General features: G+C 45.5%; 1 protein-coding gene across 4 annotated transcripts in view; it reads right to left on the bottom strand.

Annotated features, from left to right (window-relative positions):
• Positions 1–8,817: 8,817 nt before the first annotated feature.
• The window catches only part of BCAR1 (BCAR1 scaffold protein, Cas family member), a 214,296-nt gene continuing 204,935 nt past the window's right edge, over positions 8,818–18,178 (bottom strand). For all 4 annotated transcript variants that reach the window (XM_069217683.1, XM_069217686.1, XM_069217684.1 and 1 more), the window contains 2 exons: positions 9,972–10,061; positions 8,818–9,558 (listed from right to left, as the gene is read on the bottom strand). In XM_069217683.1, the coding sequence (XP_069073784.1) occupies positions 9,112–9,558; positions 9,972–10,061 (537 nt within the window). In that variant the 3' untranslated portion in view covers positions 8,818–9,111. The remainder of the gene's footprint in view (positions 9,559–9,971; positions 10,062–18,178) is intronic.

The raw sequence follows: 18,178 nt of genomic DNA, 5'->3' as shown, positions 1-18,178 counted from the left end.
ATCCCTAAGTGTGAACACCTACTGTTTGCTTGTCTTTGTTGCTTGATTTTGACGCCTTAGCGCGGTGGCACTGATAATGCAAAGCATAACAAGTGGCCCAACTATAAACAAGGCAGCTATCTTAGATGAATTACATAATTAAATGGGCTAAGACATAGCAAGCTAAGTAGGTTAAAAGTCACTAGGTGACGGGGGCACGAGTCTGCAAGCCAAAGGCTAAACTAACTCCTGTAATCCCATTAAAACAAACTAGGATTCACTACACTAGTTTGTCCACGCTGTGATCCTTCACCATATCTGAATCAGCCATCTTAAGGACTTGATGTGGGTGGCAAGTTCAGGTTTTATCTAACATTGCTTCTGAAAAATCTGAGGACACCTCCTCCTTCTCCTCTGAACTCTTCTCTGGGTGGTCCAAGGCCACTTCAATCGTAATGTTTATTTCAGATGTAACCGAATTGCCATGATTATCAGTTCACATAGCCTTCTCACTCGACCTTAAAGGAAGCAGTGCTAGCTGTCTGGCTTTTAAACCTCTTTTAAGCTGGGTGATCAACCTTCCTTTCTACTGTTATCTACAGTTATATCTTACAATCCTGCTGGTCCTATGGAGCATTGAAAATGTTTACCCCTGTCTCTTATCAGGCTTGACAATTTCTATAGCTGTTTATCTAAACATTTGAGAACTGCTCTCAGCATTGTGGAGTTAAATGCTTCTCAACCCCCCCCCGCGCCCCACTGAGTAAGCGCACGGTGTGCCCTTCCTCTTCTATCATATCGCCATGGGATAATGATGAGGAATCCCTTTGTGCAGGAACAACAATTAAATCAGCAGAAAAAATGACCATGCAGGTAATCACAGGCATCTTTTATCGCTTTGTTAATCATAATATTCGAAATAGGTTTCGCGCATCACCACTCCCAAGGAGTGTGTTACCTGGTTGAGTAGTGTACTACTGCAAGTGGAAGAGATGGACAGGGTACAAAAGGAAGGGGCGGGGAAAAAGGAGCAAAGGAGTACTTTACTTCTCATGCAGCACCTATACCATAGACATTAATCAACATCAGATGAAGGTGTCACAGGTCTGTCAATGTCGAACAGAGAGTGGGTGGAGAAGTATGTTTTTTTTTTTTTTAAATAAATAAGCGCATTTTGAAGGATGGTCTTGTGCAGTGCCCAATCATTGAGAACACATAGGGTTCAAGGACTTTGGAGCAGTGTGCTTCCTGAGCACCCATTCTTGAGAACACAGAGCTGATGAATGTAAGCATGAGGGGCCCAACGATGATCTGCGGTCAAAGCGAGAAGTTGTTGCAGTTATCTATTCTATGGTTGCGCCCCAGGCTGAAAGGCCAATTGTTTTACATTACCTCCCATCCCTCCCTCGCCTTCCTTTAACCAATGAGGCTTCCTGCCGCCCCAAAGTCCCTCCCTTCCCCTTAAACCCCCCCCACCCCCACCACCTCCTGTTCTTTTTTGTCTCGCCCCCGCTAGACTTACCTTCTGCCTTCCTCCACGGCGGTGCCTGGGGGTCTTCAGTTCCTGCCCTCCTCGAGGCGCGGAGCTCCTCTGGGAGGGCTCCTGGCGGTCGCGTCTTTGGAAGGCAGGCAGGGCTGCTTTGAAGACACGTCCTGGAGTCAGCTGACGAGGTCGGTCGGCTCTTAGCGGCTGGGGCATCAGTTTCCGGTTCTTCGGCTCGCGGAGCCGTGCTGAGGTGCCGGTTTGCTTTTTTGGCATATTGGACGGTAGGATGGGCGTTCTGCCCGCGTTTTTAGCTCATTTTTTTAATTGGTTGAATGTTTTTATTTGCTGATTCTTTTTCAGTAGGAGGGCCTTTATCTGATATATATATATATATATATGGGTTGGGATCCTGTAGATGACATTTATGTTAAGGTTATCATGCCGAAGGTTCCTACCAAACGTCGCAGGATCGTTTCTTCTTCCTCCTCCTCAGGGGAGGAGGGTGATGCTCCCGTTTCTACACCTGGGGGCCGCCAGGTTCCGGGAAGTGCTTCTGCGCCACTCATGTCCAGAGAGGAGATCCAGGACATGATTGAGGTGGCTGTCTCTCGGGCTCTCCAGGCAGGGGTGGCCAGGCCTGGTAGGTCTCAGGCAGCCCGTCCTCCTGGGACTGCGGAGAGGTCCTCTTCGGGAGATGAGGATGATGACACTCCATCTACTTCTTCTGGGGGGAAGTATATCTCCAAGGAAGAGATGTGGGAGGTGATGTTGCATGTCCGGGACAATTTAGGTTTTCCAGTTTTTCAGCCTGCGGGATCGGATTCGCATTTGTTCCCTCAGTATCAGACGCCTTCTAAGTTTGCCATGCCCTTTCAGGGACCTGTGAAGGATATGGTGTTTCGGGAATGGAAAGATGTGGATAAGGCTCAAGTGCCACGGTTCCTTCAGAAACTTTACTTGCTGGAAGGGGAGGATGTGTTACCTCCCTCTGTTCGTCTGGATTCCATTTTGGCAACCCTGATTGGCTAGACGGCAGTCAATCCGGAGGATTGTGTGCCTACAGATGCCACTGACCGTAAGGTGGATTCTGGTCTCAAGAGGGCTTTTGCGGCAGAGAATCTGACCCTTAGAGCGGGCATATACTCGGCTTATTCTGCCCAATCTTTGGTGCAGGATTTTGACAAGCTGGCGGTGGCTGTTCAGGAAGGTTCAGAGTGTTCCAAACTTCTGGCTGTCATGGAGCAGCAGGCCAGGTTACTGGCTGACGTGTCGTCTGCTGTGGTCTGTACTTCGGCTCTGGCATCGGGAGCTTTGGTTGGGGCCCGTATGTCCCTCTGGTTGAGGTCATGGAAGGCGGATCCTGGGGAGAAGTCTGCTCTCCTGAGACTGCCTTTTGAAGGGTGTAGTTTGTTTGGTGATCAGTTGCCTTCCATGCTGTCCAAAGCGTTTAAGGAGAGGAAACATGCCTTGCCCTACAAAGGTGGTTCTGCTTCTGGGAAAGGGTGGAGGAAGCATTCCCGCTCTTCTCCCAAGATGGATTCCAAGTCTTTTTCTTTCAGAAAACGTTTTCAGCCCCGTTTTTCTCCTAAGAAGTCTGCTCCTTCGAACCGGGGTGGATTCAAGAAGGGGTCCTGACAATCACTGTGGACCTGGCATAAAGCAGGTTGGAGGACAGCTGAGGCACTTTCTTCCAGTTTGGCAGGAAAGTGTCAACGATCATTGGGTGCTGGACATTGTGGACAATGGCTACGCCATAGATTTCGATATGGTGCCTCCAGATTCCGGGGTTCGTCCCACTCCTCTGCCTGCGGTCGGGGCACGGAGACAGGCATTGTTGGATGGGGTCCCGGACTTGCTTCTAAAGGGGGCCATTTCCCGAGTTCCTGTGGGGGAAAGAGGTCTGGGCACTTATTCAGCCTTGTTTCTGGTTCAGAAGTTGTCAGGGGGTTTTCGGCCTGTCCTCAATCTGAGAGGGGTGAATTCCTGAATCAAGACGGTGCATTTCCGTATGCTGTCCATTCAGACTAGATTTCCTCTGGTCAGTCGGGGATTTCCTGGCATCTCTGGATCTGCAGGATGCTTACCTGCATGTTCCAGTGGTGCGGTCTTCTCAGCGGTTCCTTCGTTTTGCAGTAGGCCTGGAGCATTATCAGTTTTGTGTTCTGCCTTTCGGCCTCAAGTCATCTCCCAGCATTTTCACCAAGGTGCTGGCTCCTCTGGTGGCTCTTCTACATTCAGAAGGGGTGTTTATTCATCCTTATCTGGACGATATTCTAATCCATGCGCCCTCTCAGGAGCAGTTGCGGAGGCATGTGGCCCGGGTTTTGGTGGTCCTGCAAAGCCACGGGTTCTTGATCAACTGGGGGAAGTCAGATTTGGCCCCTTCCCAAGATCTGGTGTTTCTAGGGGCTCGGTTTCTGACTCGTCAAGGTTTGGTGACTGTGTCGGAGAGGCGGTTGTTGGTCCTCCAGTCTCTGGTGAGGTCGATCGTGTCGCAGTCTGCTCCCCGGGCGCTTCTGTGGTTACGCCTGCAGGGTCATTTGAACTGGTTCCTGAGGCATTGGTCTCCAAGGTCCGGTTCCCTGCTGTCTCGGATTCCGGTGTCAGGACTGGTCAGCAGGGAGTTGGGGTGGTGGCTGGTGTCCACTCATCTTCAGGTAGGGGTGTCTTTGTCTCCTCTGCTCCCAGTGGTGGTGACGACGGATGCCAGCCTCTCCTGTTGGGGGACTTGGATGGGGTTGGCGCAGATTCAGGGGTTTTGGTCGCCGCTGGAGGCCAGACGCTCTTCGAATTGGCGAGAGTTGAAGACAGTGTTGTTGGCTCTGGTTCATTTCCAGGTCTCCCTGAAAGGAGTTGCGGTTCTTATTCGGACAGACAACTTGGTGACAAAAGCTTATGTGAACAGGCAGGGGGGGACCCAATTGAGGGCTCTGTTCCGTCTGGCGAGAAAAAATTTTGTGTGGGCTCGGGAATGGGTTATTTCCCCAAGTGCCACCTACATTCGGAGGGTGGTCAATGTTCGGGCGGATCTTCTAAGCAGGGTGATTCCTTCCTCGCAGCTTTTCTCCCTCTGGTGGTCGCTGTTTCTTCATCTAGTTCACCTCTGGGGTCTTCCAGTGATAGATGTGTTTGCGTCTCCAGAGAATGCGAAACTCAGTCGCTTCGGCTCCCGGTTTCGTTGTCCTCAGGCTTGGGAGGTGGACGGGATGTCGTGTCCTTGGCCTCGGGGTCTTTTGTACGCTTTCCCGCCATTTCAGTTGCTCCGGGCATTTCTGTTGAGATTACGTCATTTGGGAGCCAGGGTTATCTTGATTGCGCCCCATTGGCCGAGGGCGAATTGGTTTCCATGCCTGCAGTTGATGACATCAGATCACATGTGGACTCTTCCTCTTTGTCCATCTCCTCTGGAGTTTCCTTGCCTGTCGAAGGGGTCGTTGAGGAGGTTGCACTTGACGGCCTGGAAGTTGAACAACGGGGTTTGAGAGTGCCGGTGGCTTTGAGTCCTACTTTGCTGGCTTCCCGGCGGCGTTCCACTTTGCTGTTTTATGGTAGACAGTGGCGTGTTTTTTCTTCTTGGTGTTTCCGGCATAAGTTGGATCCTACGTCCACTTCTAGTTTTGATGTGATGCAATTTTTGCAGGATGGTGCCCAACTGGGTTTGTCGGTGGCTTCTCTACGGGTGCAGTGGGCGGCTATTCAGGCTTTTAGGGGTCCTCGGCGCAATCTGTCGGATGAGGGTCATTTGATGCCTAGGTTTTTTCAAGGTCTTCTTAACTTGTTTCCTCGCCCGGTGCGTTCTTTTCCTTCCTGGGATCTTTCCTTAGTTTTGGATGCATTGACTATTGCCCCTTTTGAACCTCTGGGGGGCTGTGACTTGCGTCATCTTTCTTTGAAGACTTTCTTTCTGGTAGCCATTACTTCGGCCCACCGTTTAGGGGAGTTAGGGGCCTTGGCCTGCTCCTTTTCTTTTTGTAAGGTTTTCCCGGATCGGGTGGTGCTTGTTCCAGTTCCTTCTTTTGTTCCGAAGGTGAATTAGTCTTTCCATGCTCGCCAGGAGGTCATCCTTCCTTTGTTTTGTCCGAATCCTTCCTCGGATGAGGAGGTTCGGTTGCATTCTTTGGATGTGCGCAGGGCCTTGTTGGAGTATCTGCGAATTGTTGCTCCTTTCCGTAAGGGTGATTCTCTTTTTGTGAATTTCGGTCCGGCCCGGAAGGGTGAGAAGCCTTCCACAGCTTCTTTGAGTCGGTGGGTTTGCTCCTTGATTCTGATGGCTTATTCTTTGAAAGGGGTGGTTCCTCCCCAAGGGATTCAGGGCCGTTTTACCAGGGGTATGGCGGCTACGGTGGCTAAGCTTCAGGGTGCGTCTGTGGTGGAAATTTGCAGGGCCGCCACTTGGGCCTCACCTTCAACATTTGTTTGTCATTATAGGCTGGCTGATTTGGGAAATTTGGAGTCGGTATTGGGTCACTGTGTCTTATCCTCTATGATGTAATAGGAGGATGGGGACTTGGTGGTCTTTATTGATTGTAATTAAACTTATTACAACTCAGTGTCCGTCTCCTGTTTTCTCTTGCTATGTCTCATTGGTTAAAAGAAGGCGAGGGAGGGACGGGAGGTAATGCGTCCATTACTTACGATAATGGCATTACTCATAGTCCTACTCCCTCGCCTTCCTTTCCGTTCCCTCCCGCCCCCCCCCCCCCCGGTATGGACCACCTGAGTTGCTACTTGGGCTTGTTTTTGTACAGGAGGTGGTGGGGGGGGGGGGGAGGTTAAGGGGAAGGGAGGGTCTATGGGGAGGCAGGAAGCCTAATTGGTTAAAGGAATGCGAGGGAGTAAGACTAGGAGTAATGCCATTATCGTAAGTAATGGACGCATTATACTTCAAACCACAATGCCCATGTTACTTGGGGACGAAAGGCAAAGCTCATATTGCCAGTAAGCTCAGTCTCACACAACTTGACAAAGAAGAAACTAACCAAAGCAGATACCTCCCTGACTGCAAAGCACCTAAAAAAGATGGAGGGTCAGAGGATAAGGCAGTTTTTGTAGACTTGGATTAGTTGTGTTGGGTTATGTGTTCAGGATGTCCTTTTTAATAATTTACTGGAGTCGAAGGAAAGAAATGCTTTTGGACGGTGCTCTAAAAGCAAAGAACAGGTCCCTCAGTCCCGACATAGAATCAAATTGTCTGCCCCTCTTTCATGCCAAAACAATAGTCTCAGATTTTACATTTTTTTCTGACAGTCTCCCACTTATGACACAAGTCCAGATCTTTCTCAGCATACTCTGTCAAAATATATTAAAGACTCTGTTATGTTTGATTTATTTTAAGATTGTCTCAGACAAAAGGGCCACAAACAGTACAGGTTCCATTCTACACAGCGTGTTTTCTAATAGTACCAGGGAAACTAAAAAAGCAACAGGGACTGTTTTACCGTTTTTTTTCAGATCACACAAAGATGTGTGTGATGCAGTGCCAGAGATACTATGAAGATTACACTAGTGAGGTAGGCAGAACGTCTAACAGACAATTATTGCTTCTCTTGAGGAAGCTGTTTTCAGTTGTTTCTTCCCAACAGTAGCCAGTCAGTCAGGTAGGCCTAGACACCTCCGGATTTGGTGTGCACCTGGCCAGAGGTGCCACAGCTTCTGAAGTGTTTTTCAACTCAAGGAAATTGGGGGATATCATCTGTAGATTCGTATGTGAGGCAGTCTTGCTAAGCAACATTGCAACAGTCCAAGAGAAGAGAAGGTAGCTTCTTTTACTTCCTTCCAGTGTGCACAGTACTTGCTCAGAAGAGTAAAAGTGAGCTACGCACCATTTGTTCGATTACCTGCCCTTACAGTTGAGTCTCTCAACTAGTCACACCCCATCCTCTGACACACAACCATCTGAAACAAGATAATCAATCTATATACTCATCCTTTCAAAGATTGTCACATAAAAAGGCTAGCTCTAGGGCTTTCTTGGTGCTCAATAAATAACAGCACTGCACACCCTGAGTGTTAATGTATTAAGAGACAGAATTTTGTTTTACTCAATAGTGCCCAATGGAATGAGCATGACAACCAGAAGCAAATAGTGAGTGAGTTGAGCAGCTTATCAGCAGAGTCTTGTCTGCCACTGAATGGGTAAAAGACAGGAGGGCCAAACAGAAGGACAAGAGCGTTGGGAGAGATGGACATTGGCAAAGGCAGGGCTTGGTTTCATAGAAGACAACATTTTCTGTCTGCCTGGGCTGCTGTTGTCTGTAACAAACCCACATATGGTTTCCTGGGCAACGATGCTACAATATTGCCTCCTTATACATACATTTTTTGCAATTTCTCTGGCTAGATGACCACAACTTTACCATTGCTGAGATTTGAATCAGCACTGCTTGTGAGCACAGTGAACAACAGCATTATTAGGAAGCTAAATGAACTACCATTCTACTGCAGTTTATGGGGTATTATCATTAAATGAAGCGCATCAACAAAGACACCAGTATTGAAATGTACACAAAATGTCAACATATTGTAGCACCAAGAGACCCCTTTTTGGGCTGTAAGCTGCAATTTATAAATCATCATTTAGAACTTAAACGACAGAATAGGTATATTATTTGCTCGGGGTGGATTGTACTGATATGTTCAGATCAACAGATCCCAGTGAAATACATTTTCCCTTATTTACCAATATACCAGAAACTCAGAAAATCATAAATAATTGTCATAAAACCCACTCATTCCACTGCTTTGGTTGTGTGTTTGGGAAAGACTCAACAACTTCTATAGCTGGTTCTATTGATTTTATGGAATGTGTTGTAACTGCATCAACATTGTTTGTTTTTACATTACTAAATGCTCTTTGTAAACATTTCAACTCAACTGGGAAGCTGCACATAAAGCTACAGTGTGCAAGACTGTCCCCTCTTTAGTGTCTCATGATTCATCAGTCCTGTAGTTATTTCCTGGTGTTGGACACGGTTTGCCACCTTAAACAAGTTGTCATCCCGTCTCCTCTGAAGACCAGCATCTAATGGGAGACTGGAAGACGTCCTCAAACGTTTCCATAAACCTTGCATGTAGATGCAGAAACGGAAGCCACTGCACACCAAAGCACGTTTTTCCTTTTCTTAATTTAATCTCTCCTCTCTTGAAGGCAATAATTGACATGACTCATACTTTAGAAAGCAAAGAACGCTACAATCTGAAATATTAATGTTCTATGTCTAAAACTTCTTAATCGTTGCTACTCACAATTTGAAATATTTTAATACCATTATTGTCTTTTTTCCGAGAGGTTGCAAAACATCAAATAATCACTTTGAGATTATGAATAAATAATGTTGATTTGGTAACGCCGATTCAGCCCATCAATGCTAAAATAAAATCAATTTATTTGTTCTTTTTGATGAAGTATAATGAACAATATTCAAAATCTGTTCTAAACAAGTGTAACCGAATATATATATATAAATATTGCATCTCTCCCAGCAAGCTTTCTAATGAACTTTTCACTCTCTTACGTGCAAATAATCCCTTTGCAGTGAGGGTTATAGGATGTTTCTCTTCTTTTATTTCTGTTGTTCAAGCGGTTTCATTTTTTTTTTATTAACCAGAGAAATCGTACGTTTTACTGGGTACGTTGCAAAGGCCCTTCACATGGTGGCCAAATGCCCCAGTACTACCTGGAACTGGTGTGTACCCCTTCCGAGTTCTTTCACACAGTCCACCATGTCCTTTGCAGCAGACGGTGAAGGGTACTGGATGGCCGCCATTTTTGTGGCGTTCACAATCTCCTTTAGCATGTCACACAGCAGGTTGCTATAGTGGGTGAACTCACTGCGAATGCCCTGGGCTTTGGCTTGGCGGGACAGGGTGTCCCCTATGAATACCAATTTGTGGGCACTAAGGATGACAAACTTGCTATTAGCCACAAAGATCTTGGGAGGTTGATTGCTAAAGACTGAGGTGAAGAAGGCATCAATGGCATTGGTAAGGGTTGTTACATTGGTTTCACATTGCTCCAGATAGAAGTGGAGCAGCTTTTTGTCAGAGGCATTCAAATGATCATTGCCGATGGCCAGCCATTTACACTGCTTCATCTAAAGAAAAAAAGAAAAAAAGGTGGTTATCAGTGTATACGGCAAGTTAAGATGCATTCTCAGTTTTCGATTCTTGCTACTGCAAGACAATGATTGGATTTTTAATTTTTGAAAACGTTTCTCTGCTACATCACTCACTTAGTTTTAGGTGAATCCACTGTAGAAAGTACACCGCAGCAGCATCACCTCTGGTGAGCAATCCACACTGAAATATCGCATCTCAAAGATAGAAACCGTACCAGAAATGCTGCACATCTGTTGCTCACTTCCCTGGTATTGTTTACATGATCAATTTTATATGTGGTACACTGTATATTTAAAACAAATACTACTCCTGGGAAACAGGATTTTAAAACCCTAATAACTCTTGAGCACAGACACTGCTATAAAGATTTAGAAACATTTGCTTTTACCGGTTCCTGGTCCAACTCCTCTTTGCTCTGCCCCTTATTCTTTTCTTTTCCTAACAGCTCTTTCTCTGTTTTGTGAAACTCTCCCGTCACCTAAAAAACACAAGAAGCTACAGTTAAAGCGTCAATTTTAAATAAGGAGAGGACATGTCTCTTAACTTCATAGCACGATAATCTTTCCTAAACAAATAATCATATTAACAACACTGGATACGCCTAATCCGTAAATTAAATATCTGCATTGCTCTGAATGAACAGTGTCAATAAAAAGAAATGGGGTGTCCACAAATCGCATAAATGTCCATAAACAACAAATCAATGCCAAAAGTGACCAAATTAAAGATACTTAAAATATCCAGCTTTGAAAATAACTATATCATGAAGCTGAAGTAACACCAGGTGTCATTAAACTATTGTATAAGCATTACCAAGTCCTGGTATTGACCATGTATACATGGGAGGAATCCCACTTAGGTTAAATACAAAGAGGTGGCTCATAAATGACCGGGCTATTTCACTACCTTAGTGCCCAGAACCATATTTATCTTTCTTAAGGTGAGCCTCGCATAGGGTATTTTAAACTGTGCCGGGGGATTGTGTGACAATATAAGCTTCTTAAATTACACAATGTCAATGTGCTTACAGCAGCAACGTAAGTAATCATCATAACCAGAACAATAATATATTTGTTTATGCAGCAATCTGTGCGCATTCCTTTTCACTTTTAATAACTCAAATAAGCAAATTCTAATTCTTGTTCATCGTGGGTATATTCTGAGTACCTTAACATGGAGTATCTCAGTAGCCACAAGCAAACTAAGACTGAAGACAGAAATTTATTTTTCTGGGGTAATTTTAAAACCAAGGTCCGCACACGGGAAACATTTTCCGCATTTTATTAAAGTTTACAAACAAAATGATTTAAAAAGCACAGCCCATAACACACTAAAAGACCCGACACTCGTCCTTCTCAAAAGAGAGGGAAAAAAAACAGGAAATGGGAGACGTAGGAAACTCCCAGAGGGAGGCATTTGACACTCGTACTCTATGGCAGATAAGCTACTCCATTGAAACCGAGCAAGTGTAGAGCCACTGGAGAATCAACAACGTCAAAGGGTGCCACTTTTAAACGTAGGTCTTCATCTATGACACTTTCATTAAGTGCATAAGCAAAACACCATCCACCCTGACATATTAAGTGTGTGCAGGAGGGTATGCTGTAATTTGCTACAAGAGCTTTATACAAAGCCCACTCTCAACTCTTTGACCTTCTTCGATCGGACAGGGAAATTCAGTCAATTCAGTCCTCACAATTCTTGACTTATGGCCAACTGCAACATGTCACATTTGTATTTCTCATGCAACCTAGCAGTGCTTGCCGAGCCTGGATGAAATCCAAAAATAAATGAGAATCTTCTGTATTCCCAATTATGTGGAAGAGAAACATGAGTCCATACTATGTTACTCACAGAGGCTAGCCAACCCCATTCGACTGCTGACTAGAAAATGTTGGGGACTGGTCAATCGCAGTTTTGTGCCAGACATGGGGCAGATTTATCAATCTTTTGCGCAGCAAGTCACTGTGATGTGCTGCATGAATGAGCAGGATTGTGCCGTATTTAACATTATACAGCAAATTCCTGTCCTTTATTTACTTTTCGCTCCCCATTGCCAACGCAGACACCCTTGCATCATGGTGTAAGGATGCCCACATCGAAGGGAGGATTATTTTTGTTCAGTAAGGGACACCTTCCTGCACAAAAAAACAACCCTCAGAGGAACTTTCCTCTTTCTATGTGTGCTGCATACATAAAGGAAACAAGGAGGAGAAATAAAGATATTCCTCCTCATTACACCTCACCTGGAGAGGCGTAGCATTTTGACACATTGTCAGGTCTACCACTAATGGTAAACTTGAGAATGCACCATAAACAATGGGTGGATGTGTAGGAACACTCATGCTCCACCCTTGGAACACTTCCCTGGGGTAGAGTAACGCAATGCAGCAATTTGCACTGCATTGCGTTACTCTAGATTTATCAAGCCATGCTGGGCCACACGCAAGATGGCCTTGTGTGTCTTGATAAATCTGACTTAGCAGTTGTGTTGTCCTTACGTGTTGCAAGGGCGACAACTCAATAATAAATATGCCCCATAGTGTATGCTAAGTGAAAAAAAGAATTTGTAGAAGATAAACTTAACACTTCCATGTCACTGACCACTTGCATTTGAACTTATACCCACATTGTCTTTTTTTCTGTGGCTCTTTCCTACACATTATGTGGTAATGCCCGTTGTCGACCTCTGTAGTCAGCAGAGCTTCACACCCTACGTACATTAGGTACTACTCTGTGCCCATTTTGATCCCAAACTATTCAGTTGGATATCTACATCCGTTTATGAAACATTAATACCAAAAGCGCAAAGATTACTGGGCTAAAAAAAAAAAGGCTTCGGCCAAACCCCCTCTCGTTGTCTCATACATCCCAGGCTCTCTAGCTGATGTGTGCTCTGGACAGGGACATTAAAACCAGCCTCGTCCAAAGTATTTAGCAGATCTTCCTAAGGCTGTTTACACATAGACAAGGCTTTGTTTTACGAATGCCTTTCGTGATCTCCATGGCCTCGACTTTGACAGCCAATTAGCCCACTTACAAGGTCCCTATTAAAATACATGATGGTCTACTTAATGAGTGGTTAGGGATAGATTGACTGGGATGAAAGTTCTTGCTATAATTATTAAGCACACCCTAAAACACAAAGCAGGGTACAACAAACATTCAGAATGAAAATTCCTTCAGAAAGTAGGTAAGAGATCGAGATATGGCAGAAACAGGCTGAGAAAGATTTTCCCATCCAAAAAAGTACAAAAAAGTATATTAAAGTTGAACGGATATACAGTTTTTAATTTTAATAGAGCTTTGAAGCCATTCATAACAACAGACACTAGTTAAAGCACTGAATGAAAACAAAGTTATATTATGACATCAGGTTTTAGATGTAGAATATCTCTTTATTTCGGCTAAAAGCCATTAAAGTATTCAAGAGAATAAATACATGTGAAAATTATTCTTAAAAATAAGACTTAGCTTAAAAAAAAAGTAGTCTAAAATATCACACAATTGGTAAGCAATCCACAGCACTAAGACATTTACAAATTAATAAATACATATATACATTAAGGGCCAGATGTATCAAAGGGTTTCACCCATTCTGTGTCAATGGGAAAATGCTTTGGTACATATGGCCCTAAATCTTAAAAGAATAAAACTAATTAAGATCAATCTGTAGTGTCACACAGTTAATGACCTGTCAGTCTATAGCATCTTAAATCAATAGTCAGCCACACCTCTTTACAGGATTACAAGTCAATCAGATGAGGACTCTCTGGATCTTACTGCCCAAGCACATTGAAGATACCTCGCTACTGCAAACACTACCTTATCACTTCTATCGCTTATCAATATGCGGAGAGATTCTCTATAATTCCTTATTCCAAGCAGTCTACATAGGGGAATAATCCACTTCCTCCTACGGATTAATATCTAGGGCAGAAAAAAACAAAGTGGGCCAAGGTCTCAAGTTGCGTTGTGCAAAAGTGGCAAAAACCTGGAGTGGAATCGGCCTTGTTCCAGCCCGAAATAAAGGACTTCAGTGGCAGGATCCCCAATCTGAATTTAATAAAAAGACTTTTAATGTAAGCTGGTTGTACATTGTCCATGTAAGTTTCAAACTTCAGTGAACATTTATGATTTAAAAATTGGACTGTCCTGCTACCTTGTCCCTGGCTAGACCATATCTGCATTAGGACCATCTCCCAGTAGCAACGCTTTATGCTTGGTGTCACCTACTTTGTTAACTCGCGAGGAGCTTTCCACACCTCCTCCATTCTAATATGATGGCACATGTCTAATATATTTGAACCAAGGAATTGACCATGCCATCAAGAGCTAATAGCTCTGCTACGGCTGCTTAGTAGGGATTCAAGTAATCGGAAGACCAAAGGCACACCCAATATATGAGCGATCAAGGTAATTTAATTGTGGATCTGATTAAATGCTAAGTCAAATCAGAGCGGAATAAGCGGTGTACTCCTCGGTAAGTGCAACAAAAAGCGTATAAACTTGTTTTCAACTAGGGTCAAATTCTTAGAGTTACAATGGCCCCAAAGCTCAGCGCCATAAGTTGCAGCCGTCACTGCTGCAGCCTTATATACAGTGATAGCTGGTGTAATTTGCCCTCCATGGAGTTTTTGATTTTCCTTGTGATCGCCACTGACCGAGTGACACTCTTCTTGATTTGTGCCAACTGAGGTTCTAGATGTGATTCTAATTAAAGCCTCAGCTGTCCCAAACTGCCCTGTCTCCTAACCACAGGTAACTGATGCCTTAAGCAAAATGTACTGTGGCTGCCGTAAGCCCTATTGTGTTGTGCTCGGTCTGTGCCTCTTCCCTTCCACAGATGCTGTTTTGGGGATGAACTCTTGGGTCTTGCAGCTGCCTGCATTACTGGGTTTGAACTGCTCAAGTGTTGCACCCTCATCACTGGGCACTTTCCAAGCCCTGTAGTCTATTTGGTTCACACTATATATAAAAAACAGTCCAATGATGGTAGACTCTGGCCTGTGTGTGTGAGAAAGTTGCCTCTTTCTAGCCTTGTTACCCCCACTTTTGGCCTGTTTGTGAGTGTATGTCAGGGTGTTTTCACTGTCTCACTGGGATCCTGCTAGCCAGGGCCCAGTGCTCATAGTGAAAACCCTATGTTTTCAGTATGTTTGTTATGTGTCACTGGGACCCTGCTAGTCAGGACCCCAGTGCTCATAAGTTTGTGGCCTATGTGTATGTGTTCCCTGTGTGGTGCCTAACTGTCTCACTGAGGCTCTGCTAACCAGAACCTCAGTGGTTATGCTCTCTCATTTATTTCAAATTGTCACTAACAGGCTAGTGACCATTTTTACCAATTTACATTGGCTTACTGGAACACCCTTATAATTCCCTAGTATATGGTACTGAGGTACACAGGGTATTGGGGTTCCAGGAGATCCCCATGGGCTGCAGCATTCCTTTTGCCACCCATAGGGAGCTCTGACAATTCTTACACAGGCCTGCCACTGCAGCCTGAGTGAAATAACGTCCACGTTATTTCACAGCCATTTTACACTGCACTTAAGTAACTTATAAGTCACCTATATGTCTAACCTTTACCTGGTAAAGGTTAGGTGCAAAGTTACTTAGTGTAAGGGCACCCTGGCACTAGCCAAGGTGCCCCCACATTGTTCAGAGCCAATTCCCTGAACTTTGAGAGTGCGGGGACACCATTACACGCGTGCACTACATATAGGTCACTACCTATATGTAGCTTCACAATGGTAACTCCGAATATGGCCATGTAACATGTCTAAGATCATGGAATTGCCCCCTCTATGCCATCCTGGTATTGTTGGTACAATTCCATGATCCCAGTGGTCTGTAGCACAGACCCTGGTACTGCCAAACTGCCCTTCCTGGGGTTTCACTGCAGCTGCTGCTGCTGCCAACCCCTCAGACAGGCATCTGCCCTCCTGGGGTCCAGCCAGGCCTGGCCCAGGATGGCAGAACAAAGAACTTCCTCTGAGAGAGGGTGTGACACCCTCTCCCTTTGGAAAAAGGTGTGAAGGCAGGGGAGGAGTAGCCTCCCCCAGCCTCTGGAAATGCTTTGTTGGGCACAGATGTGCCCAATTCTGCATAAGCCAGTCTACACCGGTTCAGGGACCCCTTAGCCCCTGCTCTGGCGCGAAACTGGACAAAGGAAAGGGGAGTGACCACTCCCCTGACCTGCACCTCCCCTGGGAGGTGTCCAGAGCTCCTCCAGTGTGCTCCAGACCTCTGCCATCTTGGAAACAGAGGTGCTGCTGGCACACTGGACTGCTCTGAGTGGCCAGTGCCACCAGGTGACGTCAGAGACTCCTGCTGATAGGCTCCTTCAGGTGTTAGTAGCCTATCCTCTCTCCTAGGTAGCCAAACCCTCTTTTCTGGCTATTTAGGGTCTCTGTCTCTGGGGAAACTTTAGATAACGAATGCAAGAGCTCATCCGAGTTCCTCTGCATCTCTCTCTTCACCTTCTGATAAGGAATCGACTGCTGACCGCGCTGGAAGCCTGCAAACCTGCAACATAGTAGCAAAGACGACTACTGCAACTCTGTAACGCTGATCCTGCCGCCTTCTCAACTGTTTTCCTGCTTGTGCATGCTGTGGGGGTAGTCTGCCTCCTCTCTGCACCAGAAGCTCCGAAGAAATCTCCTGTGGGTCGACGGAATCTTCCCCCTGCAACCGCAGGCACCAAAAAGCTGCATTACCGGTCTCTTGGGTCTCCTCTCAGCACGACGAGCGAGGTCCCTCGAATCCAGCGACTCTGTCCAAGTGACCCACACAGTCCAGTGACTCTTCAGTCCAAGTTTGGTGGAGGTAAGTCCTTGCCTCACCTCGCTGGGCTGCATTGCTGGGAACCGCGACTTTGCAGCTACTCCGGCCCCTGTGCACTTCCGGCGGAAATCCTTTGTGCACAGCCAAGCCTGGGTCCACGGCACTCTAACCTGCATTGCACGACTTTCTAAGTTGGTCTCCGGCGACGTGGGACTCCTTTGTGCAACTTCGGCGAGCACCGTTTCACGCATCCTCGTAGTGCCTGTTTCTGGCACTTCTCCGGGTGCTACCTGCTTCAGAGAGGGCTCCTTGTCTTGCTCGACGTCCCCTCTCTCTGCTGGTCCAATTTGCGACCTCCTGGTCCCTCCTGGGCCTCAGCAGCGTCCAAAAACGCTAACCGCACGATTTGCAGCTAGCAAGGCTTGTTGGCGTTCTTTCGGCGGGAAAACACTTCTGCACGACTCTCCACGGCGAGAGGGATCCGTCCACCAAAGGGGAAGTCTCTAGCCCTTTTCGTTCCTGCAGAAACCTCAGCTTCTTCTGTCCAGTAGAAGCTTCTTTGCACCCGCAGCTGGCATTTCCTGGGCATCTGCCCATCTCCGACTTGCTTGTGACTTTTGGACTTGGTCCCCTTGTTCCACAGGTACCCTAGATTGGAAATCCACAGTTGTTGCATTGCTGGTTTGTGTCTTTCCTGCATTATTCCTCTAACACGACTTCTTTGTCCTTAGGGGAACTTTAGTGCACTTTGCACTCACTTTTCAGGGTCTTGGGGAGGGTTATTTTTCTAACTCTCACTATTTTCTAATAGTCCCAGCGACCCTCTACAAGGTCACATAGGTTTGGGGTCCATTCGTGGTTCGCATTCCACTTTTGGAGTATATGGTTTGTGTTGCCCCTATCCCTATGTTTCCCCATTGCATCCTATTGTAACTATACATTGTTTGCACTGTTTTCTAAGACTATACTGCATATTTTTGCTATTGTGTATATATATCTTGTGTATATTTCCTATCCTCTCACTGAGGGTACACTCTAAGATACTTTGGCATATTGTCATAAAAATAAAGTACCTTTATTTTTAGTATAACTGTGTATTGTGTTTTCTTATGATATTGTGCATATGACACTAAGTGGTACTGTAGTAGCTTCACACGTCTCCTAGTTCAGCCTAAGCTGCTCTGCTAAGCTACCATTATCTATCAGCCTAAGCTGCTAGACACCCTATACACTAATAAGGGATAACTGGGCCTGGTGCAAGGTGCAAGTACCCCTTGGTACTCACTACAAGCCAGTCCAGCCTCCTACAGTGTGACCTTGTCTATTTTCACACTTTACTCCTACACCCAAAAACTGGCAGCATCGTTTGAGCAGTTTCACCCATTCACGCACAACATCAAAACACTTAAAAGAATAGAAATATGCAAAGGCAGCGTGACCTATATCTTATGTTGAGGTGACCTGACATTCACTTATTCACATCTTTTTACTTCAAAGTCATGAATAGGCACAGCGATAAAACATGATAACAATATGGATATTGTATTCACACACAACATCAAAACACTCCTTATGTGGGCTGCATGACAAAAACATTTTTAAAAGCAGACCACTCCCACAAAGTAGCATGCTACCCATAATCTATAACTGCAGTCAGTCTATTGCATTACAGACTCTAAGCCCTGAATTCACATTGTGTTTTATATTCTAAATTGTACACAAATGAGTTTGCACAGGGATCAGAATTCTGAGATTTGTGTCATTTACCAGAACCCACAACTTTCCTCTGACAGGTTTCACCAGGAACAC

Source organism: Pleurodeles waltl, chromosome 12, assembly GCF_031143425.1.
Source record: "Pleurodeles waltl isolate 20211129_DDA chromosome 12, aPleWal1.hap1.20221129, whole genome shotgun sequence".
In the NCBI taxonomy this organism is placed as follows: Eukaryota; Metazoa; Chordata; class Amphibia; order Caudata; family Salamandridae; genus Pleurodeles; species Pleurodeles waltl.
The sequence above is the reverse complement of the archived record's forward strand: the minus strand, read 5'-3'. Positions and strand labels throughout refer to the sequence as shown.